This window comes from Numenius arquata, chromosome 25 (genome assembly GCF_964106895.1).
Source record: "Numenius arquata chromosome 25, bNumArq3.hap1.1, whole genome shotgun sequence".
Lineage (NCBI taxonomy): Eukaryota > Metazoa > Chordata > Aves > Charadriiformes > Scolopacidae > Numenius > Numenius arquata.
Window position 1 is genome coordinate 4,624,894 of NC_133600.1, and position 17,117 is coordinate 4,642,010.

General features: G+C 64.0%; 3 protein-coding genes across 6 annotated transcripts; 2 read left to right on the plus strand and 1 right to left on the minus strand.

Annotated features, from left to right (window-relative positions):
- The first annotated feature begins 78 nt into the window (after nucleotides 1–78).
- UBA52 (ubiquitin A-52 residue ribosomal protein fusion product 1) lies at nucleotides 79–892 on the plus strand. 2 transcript variants are annotated; one of them, XM_074163724.1, is made up of 4 exons: nucleotides 79–193; nucleotides 284–370; nucleotides 482–584; nucleotides 745–892. In XM_074163724.1, the coding sequence occupies exons 1-4, from the start codon at nucleotides 91–93 to the stop codon at nucleotides 836–838; spliced, it is 387 nt and encodes a 128-aa protein (XP_074019825.1). In that variant the 5' UTR covers nucleotides 79–90; the 3' UTR covers nucleotides 839–892. The 2 variants fall into 2 exon arrangements, with proteins under 2 accessions (XP_074019825.1, XP_074019826.1); XM_074163725.1 differs by lacking the exon at nucleotides 284–370 and having other exon boundaries at nucleotides 91–193.
- A 193-nt stretch (nucleotides 893–1,085) lies between these two features.
- Nucleotides 1,086–3,867, plus strand: REX1BD (required for excision 1-B domain containing). 3 transcript variants are annotated; one of them, XM_074163863.1, is made up of 5 exons: nucleotides 1,086–1,101; nucleotides 1,946–2,028; nucleotides 2,536–2,740; nucleotides 2,878–2,966; nucleotides 3,290–3,867. In XM_074163863.1, exons 1-5 carry the CDS (start codon nucleotides 1,099–1,101, stop codon nucleotides 3,360–3,362), a joined length of 453 nt encoding a protein of 150 aa, XP_074019964.1. In that variant the 5' UTR covers nucleotides 1,086–1,098; the 3' UTR covers nucleotides 3,363–3,867. The 3 variants fall into 3 exon arrangements, with proteins under 3 accessions (XP_074019964.1, XP_074019963.1, XP_074019965.1); XM_074163862.1 differs by lacking the exon at nucleotides 1,086–1,101 and adding an exon at nucleotides 1,110–1,289; XM_074163864.1 differs by lacking the exon at nucleotides 1,086–1,101 and adding an exon at nucleotides 1,146–1,289 and having other exon boundaries at nucleotides 3,271–3,857.
- A 772-nt stretch (nucleotides 3,868–4,639) lies between these two features.
- Nucleotides 4,640–11,915, minus strand: CRLF1 (cytokine receptor like factor 1). The gene is made up of 8 exons (XM_074163873.1): nucleotides 11,843–11,915; nucleotides 7,444–7,722; nucleotides 6,614–6,743; nucleotides 6,035–6,204; nucleotides 5,574–5,731; nucleotides 5,321–5,489; nucleotides 4,859–5,037; nucleotides 4,640–4,663 (listed from the first exon to the last, which is right to left on the minus strand). Exons 1-8 carry the CDS (start codon nucleotides 11,913–11,915, stop codon nucleotides 4,640–4,642), a joined length of 1,182 nt encoding a protein of 393 aa, XP_074019974.1.
- Nucleotides 11,916–17,117: the final 5,202 nt, after the last annotated feature.

Genomic DNA, 17,117 nt, shown 5'->3' on the forward strand with positions numbered 1-17,117 from the left:
GGCGGGAACGGGCCGCCGAGGCCTCTCCTGAGGAGGGCCCGGCCGGGGGTGACGCGGCCGCCGCTCTCCGCAGACGCGACCGGTGCCAAGATGCAGATCTTCGTGAAGACGCTGACGGGTAAAACCATCACCTTGGAGGTGGAACCCAACGATACGATCGAGAACGTCAAGGCCAAGATCCAGGATAAAGAAGGTACCGGAGGGGACGGGACGGGGCCGGGGGCGGCGGGTCGGCCCTCCCCCTTCGCCCTTCCCCTTCACCGGGCCGGTTTCTCTCTCTCAGGGATCCCCCCCGACCAGCAGCGGCTGATCTTCGCGGGCAAGCAGCTGGAGGATGGCCGTACCCTCGCCGACTACAACATCCAGAAAGGTTTTTCTCGGGGTGTTTTTTTTCCTCTTTCTTTTGGGGGGGGGGGGGGGAGGAGAGGTACTGGCTTTCCCATCCCCAAGCCGGCGCCGTGACGCTTCTCTCTCCTTTCAGAGTCCACCCTCCACCTGGTGCTGCGCCTGCGGGGGGGCATCATCGAGCCCTCCCTCCGCCAGCTCGCCCAGAAGTACAACTGCGACAAAATGATCTGCCGCAAGTACGTCCCCGCTCTGTGCCCCCCGCATCCCCCCCCTGCCCTGCCCTCCCCGGGTGGGGACCCTCCCCTTCCCCACGGGGGGAGGACGGGGGACGGGATATGGGGCTCTGGTGACATCCCCTGTGTTTTTTTCCCCCCTCTACCCCCCCCCACCCCCCAGGTGCTACGCCCGCCTGCACCCCCGGGCCGTCAACTGCCGCAAGAAGAAGTGTGGGCACACCAACAACCTGCGCCCCAAGAAGAAGGTCAAATAAAGCGGGGAGCGCGCGCCCTGCCGCCCCCCTGCCAATAAAGCAGCACAGCCATCCAGCCCCGCCGCCTCTGCTGCTCTTCTTTTGCCTAAATCCGCGTGGTTTTCTCAATAAAAAGAAGCGGGGGGAGGCGTGTGGGTGGGAGTGTGTGACCGGGGAGGCGGCCGTACCGGGGGCCGCCTGCAGGTGGCGGCGGAACCGCGTTGGCTCCGCCGCTGAGCTCCGCCTCCGCCGGGCCTGCGCCGTCCGACCGGGGCCGGGCCATGGTGAGCGGGGACGGGGGACCGGGCGGCGGGGACCGGGTGGGGAAAGGCCCTTCTTTCCCTGGGGATGGACACCGGGACCGGGCCACCCCAACCCCGAGTGCCCGGGGGGGTGTCCCCGTGCCCATCTCTATTGTGTGTATATGGTGGGGGGTGTCCCGGTACCGATCCGTGCACGCGTGGGGATCCCGGTGCGTGGGCAGGGGAGCGGGGGGGGTGGGGGTGTCTCGGGGTCGGTCCCGGTCGTCCACGCGTGGCCGGGGCGGGGGGGGGGCTGTCCCGGTGCCCGGCTGTATTGTCTGCACGTAGCCGGGGTAGTCCCGGTACCGGTCCGGTGCGTGCAGGCGTGGCTGGGGCGGGGGGGAGGGAAGGTGCCGGTGCGTGGGCACCGGACGGGGCGGGGGGGTCCCCGGGCTGTGAGTAGGGGAGTGGGGGTGTTCGTGGTGCGGGTCCGTGCATGCTTTCCGGGGGGGGGTGGTGGTGGTGTATGGTCCCGGTTCCCCCCGTATCGTGTGCACGTAACCGGGGGCGTCCCGGTGCGTGGGCACGGGACTGAGGGGGTCCCGGGTCGTGAGCGGGGGGGGGGGGAGGGTGTCCCGGTGCCGGTCAATGCACTCGTAGCCGGGGGGGGTCCCGGTGCCAGACTGAGCTCAAGCACCATGGCGGGGCTCAGCCTGGGTTCCCCCATCACCGGAGGCACGGGGGGGACTCGAGGCACCGGGGTGAGACCCCCCCCCCCCAGGCGATGCTGACTCTGCCCCGGGCCCGTTACCGGGGGGGCAGAGCTGCCCCTTGTGGGGGTGGGCACCGCCGTCCCACGCCGCCACCGTCCCCTTGTCCCCGGCAGACGGGCGAAGCCGTGAAGGCGCTGCTGCGGCGGCTGCAGGAGCTGCAGGCCGAGCGGGCCGAGGCGTACCGGCTCTTCGAGGAGTGAGTACCGGCACCGATGGGGGACAGCACCCGGGAACCGAATCCCCCCATCCCAATTTGGGGTTTGGTTGGTTGGGTTTTTTTTTGGCATCCTGATGGCAGAAGGCTGCCCGGAGGGAGCGGCTGATGGGCTCCAGCTGGCGGGGGCGGGGGGGGAGGACACGACACCCGCACCGGACACCTGTATCCTATTTTAGCATCCGACAGGGGACGATGGAATTCCCGGGATGCAGGCTTGTGAGGGAAAAGGCAAAAAAACCCAACCCAACCCCCCCCCCCCCAAAAAAAAAGCCTGTCCTGTGCCAGTGGTGAAGCTGCCTGGTCGTGGGGACTGAGATTTGCCACATTGGGGCAGGAAAATCCTCCTTGTCCTGCCCACGGTGGGGTGCCAAAGGGAGCTCGGCACCGGGATGGGGGGGGTGTCACCATCCTGGTGCCCCCCAGGTGCGGTGACGATGGCTCTTCTTCCTCCCCCTCCCCTCCCCACCCCCCCCCCTCCCCAACCAGGGGCCACCGGGCGTACCTGAGCAGTGCACCCCACTATGACTTCCCCCGTTACCGGCAGCTGGTGCACGAGATCACGCTGGCTTTCAGCGGCATCTCCCGGGAGGTGCTGCTCATCGCCGGGCGCCTGCGGGACCAGCTCGCCCGCCCCGACCTGGCCCACCACCTCGCCCGCCTCCAGGAGCGGGAGCAGGAGAAGCTGCAGCTGGTGGGTACCAGGGATGGGGAGGATCGGGGGGGGGTGGGGGGGGTGGATCTCACTGATGCCTTGGGGCTGCTTTGTGTGTATGGGGGGTGGTGGGGGGGTGGTGGGGTGTCTCAGCTCCTGCCGTGTCCCCACCACAGACGGCGCAGCTCCAGCTGGCTCGGCAGCAGGCGCAGGACCAGCCCGACGTGGACGCTCATCAGCAGGAGGTGCGGGAGCTCAAGCACAAGTAGGTGGTGGCCCCACAGCCGTCTCCCCCCATTTTGGGATGGCGGCATCCCCTCCTCCCCTCTCCCACCCCCCCGGGCTAGGAGCCCCTTCCTTGTGATTCCCCCCCCCTCCACCTTCCCCCGTCCAGCTCAGGGGGGCCCAGATGGTGCCTTCAAAAGCGCTCTGGGCCGTAGCCCCAGGGAGGGTTTGGCGATGCCGCCCGGCCACGGTCCCCTCGGCCTCCCCGGGCTGAGTGTTTCATAAACAGCGCGGGGAAGGCGAGGCGGCCCAGATAATACGCTCCATATGGACTTTATTTATAGTTTCCATCCGCTCTCGTAGGCTAATTAAAACCATTGAGGCAATCAGCGAAATTCTCCAGGACCTCAAGTACGATTCGGAAGAAGTCGAGTGATGGGTGTCCCCGTGGGAACGGCTGGAGGGGCCGGCTGGTGGAACAGGGGGCCCGCTCACACCACCCCCCCCCCCCCCCCGGCCTCTAATGCAGCCCCCCCCGGGCATGCACACCGACCCCAGCAAGGTGGGCATCTTCCCTTTGCCCCCTTTTTTTTGGGGGCATGGGCTGGAAGGCGTGGAGAACCCCCTCCCCGGGACCAGTGGGGTCCCCCCGAATCCTGAGCATCACTCGGTGGAGGGGGCTGGCGTGGGGGTGATTCCTCTCCTCGGCTCTGCCGGCTACGCTGGGGCTTTGCCCAAGGATAATCCACAACCCGCAGTGCCAAGGGGCTGCCTTGCTTCGACCCCCATCAGGGATTGAGCCCCGCAGGCAGCAGCCCCCCCAAAACCCACCTCTCAGAAAGTAGCTATGGCCCCAGCCCCACAGCAGCTTGGGTGCCCCACAAGTGCCCTTTTTTTTCTGCAGTCATTCCACAATAAATTTGTCCCCATGGAGCTGGCCTGAGTCCTGTGGTCTAAAGGGCTTGTCGTCCCCCGCCCAGTGCCACCCTGTCCGGGTCCCATGGGAGGGGGTGACGAGGGACACGGGTCCCGTTTGGCTGCCCGCTGCTTCCCCGTCCCCGCGCGCTGCTGCTGCTCCGCTGACGCAGACCCCGGTGGGGTTTCAGAGGTTTATTGGCATTAAGCTTAAATCTGTTCCTAATTGACTGAAATGGAACCAAAATAAGGCTGGTTTGAATCAAAATTGGAGCAGGCACTGGGCAAACCCCAGCAGCCTCAAACCAGCCCGCGTGGCTCCCCGGGGATGGACAGCCCCCCCAGCCCCCCGTGCGCTCGCATGTGGGTCCCCAGGGCCAAAACAGCCAAAATTGCTTCCCAGAAGGGGGGGGGGGCTGTGCTGAGGGTCGGGGGGGACACCCGGGAAGCCCCCGCTGCCCCTTTCATCCCAGAGGCTGCCCTGGCTGGCGGGTAAGGAGCAAAGCCTCCGTGCCCCCCCGCACCGAGCGACATTGGAGGGTCCCCTCACTGCCATGGGGTGGGAGCGGCGCAGTGGGGGGCTGCGGTCCCACGGGGCCGGCGGCACGTGAGGGGTTCCCGGGGCTAGCCCAACCCACCCCCCCCGCCTCACCCCATCCCATCCCCAGGGGCTGCAGGGCCACACTTCGCCCCGGCCGCCTTCCTGCTCCCCCCCGGCGGGGCCGGGGTGGGCACGGGTGGTCCCGGGTGGGCGCCGGGCGCCCCGTGTCATCCTGCCGGCGCTCCGTCCCCCGCGGGCTACAACTTATCGCCGGGAAGAACCTGCGGAGATGAGCAGAGCCCCGCGTCGCCGCCGGCCACGCGCCCCGAGGTCGGTGTCACCCCGTGTTTCCCCCCCCCCCCCCCCGCTTCCCAGCATCCCTGGTGCTCACCCCCCGTGTGTGTGTGTGTGTGTGTGTGTGTGTCTCCCCCCCACCCCAAGCCGGGGAAAAGAAGTGCGAAAGGCTCCTTACCTACCTGGTTGCGTGTTTTGTGCGATTTCTGCAGCCACACGCGCCACTGGTCGTAGAGCTTGATGCCGAGGTTGGAGCAGCCGTAGGCGTGTTTCTTCACCCACCCGAAAAACTGCTTCAGCTCCCGCCGCAGCGTCGTGTTTTGCTCCCCCCCTTTGGGGTCGCAGCCCCCCGCCGCTCGCTCTGCGGGGACAAAGGGGGTCAGCGCCGCCACGGGGCCGGGGGGGACACACATTACTCACTCCCCTGCTAATTAATGGTGGGCGAGAGGAAAACGAGCGGTTTTTTGGCTCCCAGCTAAGAAAGCCGAGCTCCAAATTGGCTCCTTTGCAAGAAATCCAGGTGCTGGGCATGGAGCGGGGAAGGGCCCCCCCCCGGCACATCCCGTGTGCGCAGGGGAGGGGGAGCACGGCACTGGCACCCCCTCCTTAACCCCCACACCCCAAATGATGCCGAGGGCGCTCACCGCTGCGTGGGGTGGAGGCGGCGGTGGGATTGCTCCAGTCGCTCCAGATGCCGGCTTTTTTGGAGCCGTAGATGCCGAAGGGATTACAGCGCACCTGGACGAAGTAGACGGTGCCGGGGCGGAGGCCGGCCAGCCGGCAGGACGTCTGGTTGCCCACGTCATCCACCACCTGGGGAGGGAGGAGATGGCAGCGCCGGGGCGGTTGGGCACCCCACCGCTGTCCCCTCGCCGCCGGCGGGCAATGGCCACCCACCTTCCACTCCGAGCTGTCCTCCACCCGGTACTGGATCTGGTACTTGGCTTGGAAGAGAAAATCCTTGAGTGCCGGCGGGGAGCTCCAGCGCACGCTCAGCTGGTCCTCCAGGTCGCCCACCCGGCTGACGTGCACGTCCGACGGCGGGTCGGTGGTGACTGCGGGGACAGGGCAGGGGCTGGCGGGGCTGGCGCAGGCAGCGCCGTGGGGCCGCGGGGGTTAAAGAGCCACAGATGCAGGGGGGGAAAAAAAAAAAAGAAAAACCCAACCCAGCTCGGAGAAAACAGCCTAATTCAATTAGGAGCAATTCTGCTCACATATCGCCCATTTCCTGCTGCCCCCCCAACATCCCACTGCGTGAACCCACTGCTCACTGCGCCCCCCCCACCCCGACCCCCACCTCTACCACCGTTTCCGTGAGGTCACCGGCACGGCGGTGACATCACGACCCCGCCGCTCACCCACGTCGAGGATGTCCAACATGACGACGTCGGAGACGGCCACCCCCAGCCGGTTGGACGCCTCCACCCAGATCTCGTAGGGCGTGAAGAGGGCCAGGTCCTTGGGGATGTGGCAGGAGTAGGGCCCGGCCGTGTGGTACTCCTGGCACGTGTTGTCTCGGCCGTACCACCTGCGGGCGGGCACTGAGTGCCGGCACAGGCACCGCCGCCGGCTGCCGCGGTCCAGCCGAGGATGCTCACCCATCCCCGGAGGAAGAGGCTGCTGCCGGTCGGGGACTGCGGCTCATTTATCTGCCACTCAACGCCCTCAGCATCGCGCTGGCCAAGCCTCGGGTTACCGGACCCCGCGGCTCATCCCGGTGGCTCCCAGCTCAACCGGGAGCTTCCCCTCCCCATCCTCCTCCTCCCCACCATGTGGCTGAGACCCGAGGAAACTCATCACATCCCCACACAAGGGCCAGCCAGGAGGTATCGGGCTCCCCGTTTCCTCACCGCCCCGTTAAGCCTTTAAATCCCACACTGGTATTTATTTCTTTTTTTTTTTAAAGAATTATAGGAATTGAAGAGGGGCAGCCCCACCTGAGCTTGTACTTGAGGGTGTAGTTGGTGTGCAGGAAGGTCTCCCCCTCCGTCCCCGGCGCCCATTTGCAGGTGAGGTCCTTCATGTTTTTGGACCAGCAGGTGATGTTGACTGGTTTCTCTGGGGGTACTGGGAGAGGAAAATTAAAAAAAAAATAATAAAAAAAAAAAATAAGAGGCAGAGAGGGATGAAAAGGTGAAACGCAGCCTGACGGGCGATGCCACCGCGGGCCGGTAAAGGTGTTCGCTGGGGGGGTGTGTGTGTGTGTGTGTGTGTGTTAGGTTCCTGCCTGCCCCTGCCTACACCCGGTTCCTGCCTACACCCGGCCCCTGTCTACACCCGGCTCCGGAGCTGTTTTCTTTCAGCAACAGCAACCCAAAAAACAAATCCAAGCTGTGTTCCCAGCTAAGCCTCTGTATTCCTTCGGACGTCGCATCGTCCTTAAAATAGCCCGAGATAAAAATCTTACGGTTATTGATTCGGACAAGTGCAATTTTACCCCCGGGTTTGCCAAAAACAGCCTTTCAGCGAGCCGGAGGCTGCGGGCGGGGGCAGCGGGCACAGCACCGCGGGGAAGGGTAAAACCGAGCGGCCGCTGCGAGCCCCCCCCCGCCCCCGGCACATTTTTGGCGAGAGCCGGGGTGTTAATCCCCACGGGGATCCCCCGATGGCTCCCACGGCGGCAGCCGCGGTTCTTTCCGCTCCCCCCCCCCACACACACACCCCCCCCCCGAAAACGGGGCAGCCCGGCCGGCCGAGGACATCCCGGCAACGCGGTGCCAGGTCAAACCCGGCGCGTCCAACCGCGCTGCCGGCGCCGCCGACCTACGTCCAACGTAAAGGCAGGAGCCGGCCAAGATGCCGCCGTCTCTGCTGTGACACACCAGGTTGTCCCCCGACTGCTGCTTGGAGCCGTTGAGGTGGGCGAGGACCACGCTGAGCGTGGTGGGGCCCAGGGCGGCGTAGGAGGCGGCGGGCAAGCGCCGGCCGTTCAGGGTCCAGTACAGGTCCTCGGCTTTCAGGTGAAAGTCCGGGCTGACCGTGCACGTGGCGACCAGCGAGGAGCCGATCAGCAAGGTGGGGTCTTGGGGGGAAATCACTGCGGGGTCTGCAGCCGGAGAAACAAAAGGGGAGGGGGTAAAAAAATAAAAGTTATGTAGAATTTTATGTATATCTCTCTCTATCTTATATATACTTAAAATTTATTTTATATCTATTTTATATCTATTTAAATCTGGTTTTATATATATATTATCTATTTAAATCTACTTCGTACCTATTTTTATCTATTTAAATCTACTTTGTACCTATTTTTATCTGCTTAAACCTACTCTGTACCTATTTTTATCTATTTAAAATTTAAATTTTGTATATATATGTATATAAAACTAAATATATATATACATAGTGATCTATTTATCACGGCACAGCCCCTCGCAGCGGCTCTCGCCCTCCTCCGAAGCAAAGGCAGGAGCACACGAGGCGCCAGGCTCGGCTGCGTTTTCCCCGTGAGCTCGGGGGCTCTTCGGCAGAGGTGGGGAGAAGCGGGGTTCAAGCTGGGAAGTGCCGACGGCCTTTGGGGAGCTTTCGCAGCGCCAGGCTGGGGGGGGGGTGGGGGTCTCGGCCAATGCTGTGGTTTTTCCAGGGTTGGGCGGGGGCTGGGTTGTGGCTTTGTAAATTTTTCGGGACAAAAGGATTTCAAAAGCAACTACGGAAAGTTTTTTGGGGGGTATTATTTCCTCCCCTACCCCCCTCCTTTTCCTGACGACGCTGGCCAGCAGCACCCCCACACCACCACCCCCCCCCGCCTCGTCCTTGGAGGATGTTGGGCAACGCTTCCCGGCCGACACCGGCACTGACCCAACCGTGGCTGATCCCAACCATGTGCCGCCAGGCTTTGCCAAAACCCATCGCTCCCATCTCGGAACGCAGCCCCTGCACCGGGACACCCCGAGGAGCCATCCCGGGGCCCCCCACCCCCCCCAAGGGTGGTCCTCACCGGGAACCCCCTCCAGGATGGAACCCCCACACACACACACGCCGCTTTATTTCGAGACCTTTCCACCACGAGGCTCCAAAGAAAAGGCTCCCCCGACCCCGCTCCGGGGTTTTCCATGTCCATCAGCCTTATCGGCTCCATCCGCACGCGCCAGGCTAATATCCCAAATTACCTCCCGGAAAGCGCCGCGACCTCCTCTCCCCTCCGACCTCCCCCGGCCCCTGTCGGCTTTCAGCGCCGCAATTAATGCTCCAAAAAGTCCTCGTTACCCCGGAGATATCTTAATTAGCGGTGCCTGCCGCGTGGCTCAGGGGATGCTGTTGGGGTGGGTGTAAAAGCACCCGGGAGACGGTGGTGCTGAGTACCCTGGGGTGCCCCCAGCATCCCCAAGTGATGGCATGGATCCATCCCACCCACCCCCGAAGCAAACCCTTCCCCGGAGCTGGGGGGGGACGGACGGACGACGGGACGACATTCAGCCCCCGCCTCGCCCCATCCTCCAGCGAGGCCTCCCAAAAAAAAAAGCATCCCCAGCGCTGCCAAGCAGCCCACCCAGCACCCGCTCCTCCATTATCCAGCTCCACCGATAACAGACCCCGTGCTCCGGGCCCTAATTCTCCTAAATCTTAATCTAAACAGCACCAGAAACACACACGAGCGCCGTAAAACAGACACGTTTCCCGTCCTCCGAGCGGAACCCTCTGGAGGGGCCAATTTTATATATAATTTTTTTTTCCTGCAATTTTTTTTTTCCCCTCCTCCTCCAAGCAGGAGCCTCTGGAGGGGCCAATTTTATACCTATATATATATTTATTTTTCTTTTTTTTTCTCCTCCCTCCGTGCAGACACAGCGCCGAAACATGTGTTTTAAAAGGGAAAAGTGTGAAGTTTTCAGATCGGAGAGGAAAGGGCCGGAGAGACGCAGGCAGGCTGTGGAATGTGCGAGTCGCAACGAAAAATACCTGCTCAGGGGTTTTATGGCTTTCCTATTAAAAAAAAAATGCTGATCAGGTGCTAAGTAATGCTATAAAGTAAAACCACATTTCCAAGGTGTCGGGAACGTTTATGCTTTTCTTCCGAAGGGCCGGATTTCATTTTATTTTTATATCGGCGTTTTAAGGGGCTGGGAAAGAAAAGCAAAAATACTCTCCGATAAGTGTCAGAGATCACGCAGTTAAAAAAGATTTATTAAGACGTGCAGGGGGTTAAGGAAAAATAATAGAAATAATTGCCCTGAGGAACAAAAGGAAAAGTTGGACAGCCCCGAATTCTGCAAGAAAAATAAATTTAAAAATAAATAAATAAAATATATCTAGAGCTCTTCGAAAGCTCAAGCAACAAGGTTTGCACCCAAAAAACGCTTTATCCCTCCTTTCCACTATCTTTTTCCCTTTCTCTGCTCCAACTGGCATTTCTCGTGCCCATCCCTCAGCTCGAGGAGGGATTTATAAAAAGCCCAGGCATTCCAGCGAGCGCGACCGAGCTGAACCGAGGGGAAACATTCACTCTCTAAAAGGAGATTTGGCTTCGCCTTTCCCCAGCGCCGCACGTCGAGGGGCCGCAGGGCAAGCGCTCGCCCCACTCGGCTGCGCCGGACCCCGATGGAGGGGGAAAAAATGGGGGTCCCGGGGGGGGTGAAAGCAGCTGTGGGTGACACCGGGCATCCCCTTACCGGGGTGAGCTGAAAGGTGCGGGGTCAGCCCCTACGGGGGTCCGGCCACAGCCCCATATTGTTCCCAGTGGGATTAACCCCTCCGGCCCCCGGGGAGGGCACTGGGGTGGGCACCGCTCGGCGCCGAAACCCGCCTTCGTTTAGAGGCTCTTGTTAAAGCTCCTAAAGGGATTTTTGGAGCATTTTTCCTCTCTTCGCCACTGCTTCTGCAATTCCTGCCCCGATTATTGCTCTGCGACACTTCCCTGCTAACGGCATGTATGGGTCAGGGGGTCCGAGACCCGGGTGGCCGGGCCCCCGTGGCATCGCCGGAGCTGGGGACGCGAGAGCGGTGGCTTTTCTTGGCGGGACCCGTTTGTGCATCGGAGCGAACATCCATCGCCTTGAGAAATTCCCATCATAGGGAGGAAGCCAAACTTCCTGCTGCGGGGAGCGGGATCTCGCCTCCCCTTCGCTCGGCCCGGAGGGGAAGCAACGAGGCGACGGGTGGGACGGAGGCTAATTGGGGTTTAGGGCTCTGGGGGGAGGGGGGAGCCCTTCCCTGTACCCCCCCCATGGCAAAGGGGGACCCCGATCCCTGCGGGGCTGAGGCCGCCCACAGCTCAGCCCACAGGTGGCACCTCCCGGACCTGCCACCGCTGGGTGGGACCCCCAAATGGGCATCATTGGGGAGCCCCCCAGGGGTATTTTTTGGGGGGGGGTTAAGAGGGGGGACTCATTGTTCTCCGCGGGGGAGGGAGCTCCCTATTGTTCTGGGTGGGGAAAAGGGGATTCATTGTTCTCTGGGACAGGGGGGAAACGATTCTCCGGGGGGAAAAGGGGGTCCCCGTTGTTCTCAACAGAAGGAGGGGGGTCTCAGAGGCTCGGGGGGGGGGGAAAGGGGGTCATCGGTCCCGGGGATGGGAGGGGGTCGCGTGGGGAAGGGGTTCGCTATTGTTCTCCGGACGGAGGACGGGGGTTTCCATTGTCCTGGGTGGGGAATGGAGCCGCATTGTTCTCCGGGAGGGGGGGGTCTGCACGGCGGGGGGGACGACGACAAGTGGGGACCGACCCTTCTCGGGGAGAGGGTTCCTCTTCCCCGTGGGGAGAGGGGCACTCGCCGCCCCCAGGGGAGAAGAGGGGTTCCCTGCTGCTTTCACGGATGGGGGGAACACAAAAAGGTTCCTCTATTGTTCTCTGCGGGGAGAAGGGGGGGTCCCGGCTGGGCTACGGGGACGGGGAGGGAAGGGGGTCCCGGCTGCCTGCCGGGGGGCGGTGGGGGGTCCCGGCTGCCCTCCGTTTGGGGGGGTCTCTGTTACCCTGCGACGCGCAGCCCCGAGGTGCGCCCGGCGATGCCCCGGCTCCGCATCCCGGGGGAGAGGCGGGGAGGGGGGGGGGGGGAACATACACGACACACACCCCCCCGGCATGGCCCGGCACCGCCCGGCCCGCAACGAACGGGGGAGCCCCGGGGGGTTCCGCGCAGCGCCCGCCCCGGCCCCGACGGGACCCCCCGCATCGTGTCCCCCCCCCCCCCCCCCCACCTTGCGGGAGCCGCCCGGTATCCCCGGTACTCACAGGCGAGCGGCTCGGCGCGGAGGAGGCTCAGGCAGAGCAGGAGCAACGGGGGAAACAGCGGCAGCGGCGGCATGGCCGGCTCCGGTGCCCGTCGGTGCCCGGGGCGGCGGAGCGCACCGGCACGTCCGGGGAAGTCCCGAGCAAGTCTGAGCAACCCCCGGTTACCAAAGCCCTAAATGCCGCCCTGGCCCCGCCCCGCCCGGCCCGGGCCCGCCCCCGGGGGGGCAGAAAGGCACCGGCCCCGGGGCCCCACCGCCCGGCCCCGGTACCGGTCCCGGTCCCGGTGCCGGTCCCGACCCCCGCCCCGCGGTGCCCGCCCGGCGGCGCCCGGTGCTGCCGCGGGATGCTGCCCCATCCCCCGGGGCCGGTGTCCCGCTCCCCCCGAGCCCCGCGGAAGGTGAGTAAGAGCCGCCCCGGGGCCGCCATCCCACGGGTGACTCATGCGCGGCCTCCACGGACCCTCCCGTGCCCCCGGGGCCGATCCCGCCGCTGCACCGGCGGCCGGGCCGGCCCCCCCCGCAGGGTCCCCCACCGCCACCCCCATCAAAAGCGTCTTTAGGAGACCAAAATCTTGTTATTACTTTTTTTTTTTTTTTTTGAAGGGGGGATTGGTGAAAACGGGAATATCTTCCTGTAAATCCCGATGTTTTCTGTCCCGATGTTTTCTGTTTGTTTCCCCCCCCCCAAAAAAAAAAAAAACCAAAAGGTGGGAAAAACGCCCCGAGTGGCTCCAAGCCCATCCGGGTTTGGGGCTGTGTTTGTCCCCAAGGGTCCCGGGCAGCCCGGAGGTGGTGGCGTGTCCGGTTGTGCCACCAGCACCGCAGCAAAGCCATCCACTCCGGCATCACACTCCCGTCCCGGTGCCTCCCCCCTCCCCTGTCCCCCCGCCCGGGACTCGGTGGCACCAAGGGCTTTGCAGACCCCCAGGCGGGTGGCAGAGCCCTGGGACAGCAGGTCCTGGTGGCGGCAAGGCCACTGTCCCCAAGAGTGGGCTGTGCCCAGCCGCACATCCTTTAGGTCTGCCTGAGCCTTGGGGTGCAGTGGGGTACCCTGAGAGCACCCCATGCTGGGGGGGGTGCCTGGGTTGTGTTCCCCCCCCCCCCAGCAGAGGGGGGATGGAGGGGCACAGTGGACCTGACCCCAAGGTTGGGATGGGGCTGGGAGCCCCGGGGCTGTGGGATCACTGCCATTGCTGAGTTTTGTGGGTGACTCTGGGGGCTCAGAGCTGGGGGGGGAGGGAGGAGGCATTTCTAGCCCATGGGGCCATTGTCTGGTGGCTTTCCCTGTCCTTTTACTCCCTGTCCCACCTCTGCGCCCTGCATCCCCCCAGCTGTGAGGACAGGGACATTGCCCCCTGCAGGGAACAGAGCGTGGGGGGACAGAGCTGGGGGTGGCAGGGGACACCGGGGTGGCCCAGGGTGCCCCTCCCAAAGGGGTGACACTGTGAGCCAGCCCCTGCACTGGGGGGCAGGGAGGGCTGAGCCCCGTGGCCATATGAGGACAGTGGGGACGTTGTGTGGGAATCACTGCAGGGCTCTGAGGTGTTGGGCACCAGCCGAAGGGACTGCACGGATTAGAAAATAAAATTAAAAAAAAAAAAAAGAGAGAGCGGGAGGGAGACAAAACAATGCCTTTTCCCATCGTCCTGTTTTTTGGAAGCTTCTGAACTGTTTTTGTTGAAATTTCCCAAAAATGTCAGGCTCCGGGAGCCACCCAGCCTGAGAAACTTCAGCCCCAGCGGCCGCAGTCTGGCCGAGTGAATCACGGCCGCCCTGGGGGCTGGCAGCCGCCCGCGCTCCTGACCCACCGCCCGGATCCACCCCCCGGGGAAGCCACCCTGGGGGCGGGAGCAAGCCCTGGGTGCTGGGGGGCAATGCGGGGGGAGGAGAAATCGCCCCCCTGGAGCTGGAGTGGGGACCGGCAGCCGCCCCTCTGCCCACCTGCGCTGCCTGCGTGGCTGCCTGCCTGCACCGCTCCCCCCATCTGCCTTCTCCTTCCCCTCGCCTAGCCCCTCGGCTTCCACCCGGAGCCACGATAAACCAGGATTTAGCGTGGCTGTTTTGGGAAGCAGGGATGGGGGACTCTTGGGATGGGGGGGGTGACACCCATCCTGGCGCTGGCAGAGGGGACGTGGCCGGCTCCAGCAAAGGCATCATCGTGGCATGAGGCTTTGCTGGGGGGTCAAGGGGAAGTTGGGGGCACAGTGGCGTTGGGAGGAGAGGGGAGTGTCGGTCCCCACCGGTGTCACCTGGGACATGCCCATGGTGTCACCCCAGGTGGCTTGGGGACATTCGCCCTCCCTGACCCACAGCAGCATCCGGACCCGATGCTGTGGGATGGGGACTGGGTCAGGGGAGACAAAGCCAGCCCTGAGCGAGCCCTGCCGTGCCTGCGGTCCCCAAACCCGGGCTGTGACAGCCGGCAGCGGCGGTGGGGAGCAGCCGGCGATGACAGAGCCGCTCTCCCGCTTTCTGAGTCAGCGCGTCGGTTGCCGCAGATGTGGCCAGCGCTGCCCTTTGACAGTGACCTTTAAAGGGCTGCTCCCTCCTGCCCACGAGCCACTGTACTTGTGGCCACCGGCCGGGAGGCAGGATCCATCCCGGCAGCCCCCTCTGACCCCCGGAGCGGGCTGTCAGCGTCAGCATCGTGGTCCCCTGGGGGCTGGCGCGGTCCGGCTGCCCCCCCCCACCCCCCCGCTCCCGGGGTGGCTGCGTTCCCAGGGCCTCTTTGCCCTGTTGCGGTGCAGGATCTGGCCGTGGGGCCCAGCTCCCCGACAGCGGAGCCCCCAGCTCTTCCCAGGCAAGATGCGGTGCCCCCCAAGATGGAGCCAGGACCCCGGGGGGGCCCTGGTGACGTCCCCAAAGCCGGACTGAGCATCCTGGGTCCAGCTTCCCACCAGCCACCGCCTTCCTGCCAGCCCTCCGTCATGTGTCACCGGGGCCGGGCCCAGCACATCTACCCTGAATTAATCTAATTACTTGATTTCCCAGCCAGAGCTCGCTGCATAAAGTCCTTGGACAGAGACAGCATCTGGCTCAAGGGCCAGGGTGTAAAAAACAAACAACAACAAAAAAAAAACCCCAACCCCCCAGAAAAAGCGGGAGGAGAGGCGCAGCGGAGCTGCCTCTGACTGCCTGCATCCTTTTAAAGTGACCTGGGGGAAAAATAAAGAGGCTAGAAATGCAAAGAATCCAGCAGTCAGAGTTTTCTTTATATTCCTCTCAGTCACATTTCCACATCCATGGGTAATTTATAACCCGCTTAACCCCTTCCCTGCCGCCACCCCCCTTTGTGTCCGTGTCCCCCCCCCCCTCCCAGCACAACCCCTTCGCTCAAGAGCATCCTGGCAGCGGGCGGCCGCACCTTCCCGCCTCTGTTTGCTTTGGGAAGCACAAAAAGTCCCGCGACGGAGTTTGCGGATCTCTAGAGGGGGGTGGAAAAAACGCGATTGATGTCAAGGGGGTTGCTTGAGCACGAGGGATGGGCTCTGGGGGGTTAGGACATGGGGTGACACATCCCCTGGCCATAGGGGGACCGTGGGGACACCCCGGCCGGCGTGGGGGGAGGCTGTGGCTTCACGAAAGGCTCCAGAAAAAAAATATGTAGGTCAGTAGTGATAAATGCAAAAGGCATCGAGTGTTTCTGGAGAGGGGAGGAGGGAGGGCAGCAAATATTTGCCAACTCGAATATTATTGCCTGGGAAAGGGTGTTTTCCATTAAAAGGTGAGTGGACGGAGCATGGGCCGGTGCCAGGCGCAGCGTGGGCAGGTGCGGTGGGAGCGTTGCCCACCGGCCGCTCAGTCCGTGGCACGGTGTTCCCGGTGCTCCCGGCACTCAATCCGGTGGGTTTAGGTCCCTCTGGAGTTCGGGGCTCCGGCTCTGTCCCTCCCGGAGCGATGGAAACCTCACCTGCGGCGCGGCACCGTGATTTACGGTGACAGCCCCCAATCTATCCCATTTACTTGGCCATTCGTCACCGGTGCCGGACACGAGGCCGAGGGGCTGGACGGGCTCCAGGAGGGGGAAGGGGGGAGCGGAGCCGACCTGGCAGCCCCGCCAGCCCGGCCGGAGCACATTTTCTCCCGGCCCTGGTTTGATTAACAAGATGAATAAGCTGGCGGAGCGCAGCGGGGCGAGGAGAGGCCCCGCTCCCTGCTCCCGGGGGGGGGGGGGGGGCACGGGGCTGCACTCCCCCGACCATCCCCGAGGAGATCCAGCCACCCCCACCCTTCTCCCCCTGCTCCAGGGCATGGAGCACCCCTCAATCCCGAGCTGGCATGGGGAGACACCCCCCCCCCCCTTTCCCAGTGCCGGGGTCCTGCCATGTGTTCCCCATTAGGGCTGGAGGTTAGTAAAGCCCCCAGCCCTCCTCTTCCTCCTCCTCCTCCTCCGCCCCCGCCCTGGGCCCGCTTTGGGGTGCTGCCATAAATAAGGCTAATGGGCAGGGCAGCGGCGAGGCAGCGTGCGGGGCCAAGCCTGCGCCTTTTATGTCTTTTAAACCCTGGGAAATCGAAGCTGTAAATCTGGGGTGTCAGGGAGAGCCCAGTGCCCTGGCTGGGAAGGGGCCCCGTGGGGTGAGGGTGCAGGGGGGGCGCAGGGAGGTGACGTGGGGAGGGCCCGAGGGCCATGGAGGGTGGCACGTCTGGGGCTAAGCCTGGCTGGGGACAAGGGGCTCGTCTCTTCCTGGGGGGACAGTCCCTGGGGGGGTGCTGGCTCGGGGGGCGGTGAGGTTTAGGTGCTTCCAGTGCCAGGGCACCCCCTGTCTCTGTGTGTCCCCAGTGCCAATGTGCCCCCCAGTCCCCATATCCCCCCAACTCCCCCTGCTCTCCCCAGCCCCTCTGTGCTGCTGGTGTCAGTGGGGCTGCCCTCATCCCTCTGCATCCCCCAGTCCTGCTGTACCCCTTTGATCCCTGTGCATCCCCCGGTTCCCGGTGTCCCCCAGTCTCCCTGTATCCCCCAGCGTCCCCCTCCATCCCCTGGTCCCCCTTCACCTTCTGGTCCCTGTGTATCGCCTGGTCCCCCTGCATCCCCCCATGCCTGGGCATCCCCCTGTACTCCTGCATCCCGTGGCACCCCCGTATCCCCCAGAGCCTGAGCATCCCCTGCTCCCCAGCCCCCCCCCAATCCTCCTGCATCCCGTGGCACCCCTGCATCCCCCAGTTCCCGAGCATCCCCTGGTCCCCCTGTCCCCCCGCATCCCGTGGTACCCCGGCACCCCCCACTCCCCCTGCATCCCCCAGAGCTCGAGCATTCCCTGCTGCTCGTGCATCCCCCA

What these genes read in the sequence shown, in the direction of transcription:
- CRLF1 (XM_074163873.1), bottom strand. Translation starts at nt 11,915, where the DNA reads ATGCCGCCGCTGCCGCTGTTTCCCCCGTTGCTCCTGCTCTGCCTGAGC. An exon ending in CCGCGCCGAGCCGCTCGCCT is followed by an intron (nt 7,723 to 11,842) that starts GTGAGTACCGGG and finishes CTCCGGCTGCAG; the next exon opens with ACCCCGCAGTGATTTCCCCC. An exon ending in CGCCTCCACCCCACGCAGCG is followed by an intron (nt 5,038 to 5,320) that starts GTGAGCGCCCTC and finishes TTGTCCCCGCAG; the next exon opens with AGCGAGCGGCGGGGGGCTGC.
- REX1BD (XM_074163862.1), top strand. Translation starts at nt 1,242, where the DNA reads ATGGTGGGGGGTGTCCCGGTACCGATCCGTGCACGCGTGGGGATCCCG. An exon ending in GTGCACGCGTGGGGATCCCG is followed by an intron (nt 1,290 to 1,945) that starts GTGCGTGGGCAG and finishes TGTCCCCGGCAG; the next exon opens with ACGGGCGAAGCCGTGAAGGC. An exon ending in GTGCGGGAGCTCAAGCACAA is followed by an intron (nt 2,967 to 3,289) that starts GTAGGTGGTGGC and finishes CCGCTCTCGTAG; the next exon opens with GCTAATTAAAACCATTGAGG.
- UBA52 (XM_074163724.1), top strand. Translation starts at nt 91, where the DNA reads ATGCAGATCTTCGTGAAGACGCTGACGGGTAAAACCATCACCTTGGAG. An exon ending in CGACTACAACATCCAGAAAG is followed by an intron (nt 371 to 481) that starts GTTTTTCTCGGG and finishes CTCTCCTTTCAG; the next exon opens with AGTCCACCCTCCACCTGGTG. An exon ending in GACAAAATGATCTGCCGCAA is followed by an intron (nt 585 to 744) that starts GTACGTCCCCGC and finishes CCCACCCCCCAG; the next exon opens with GTGCTACGCCCGCCTGCACC.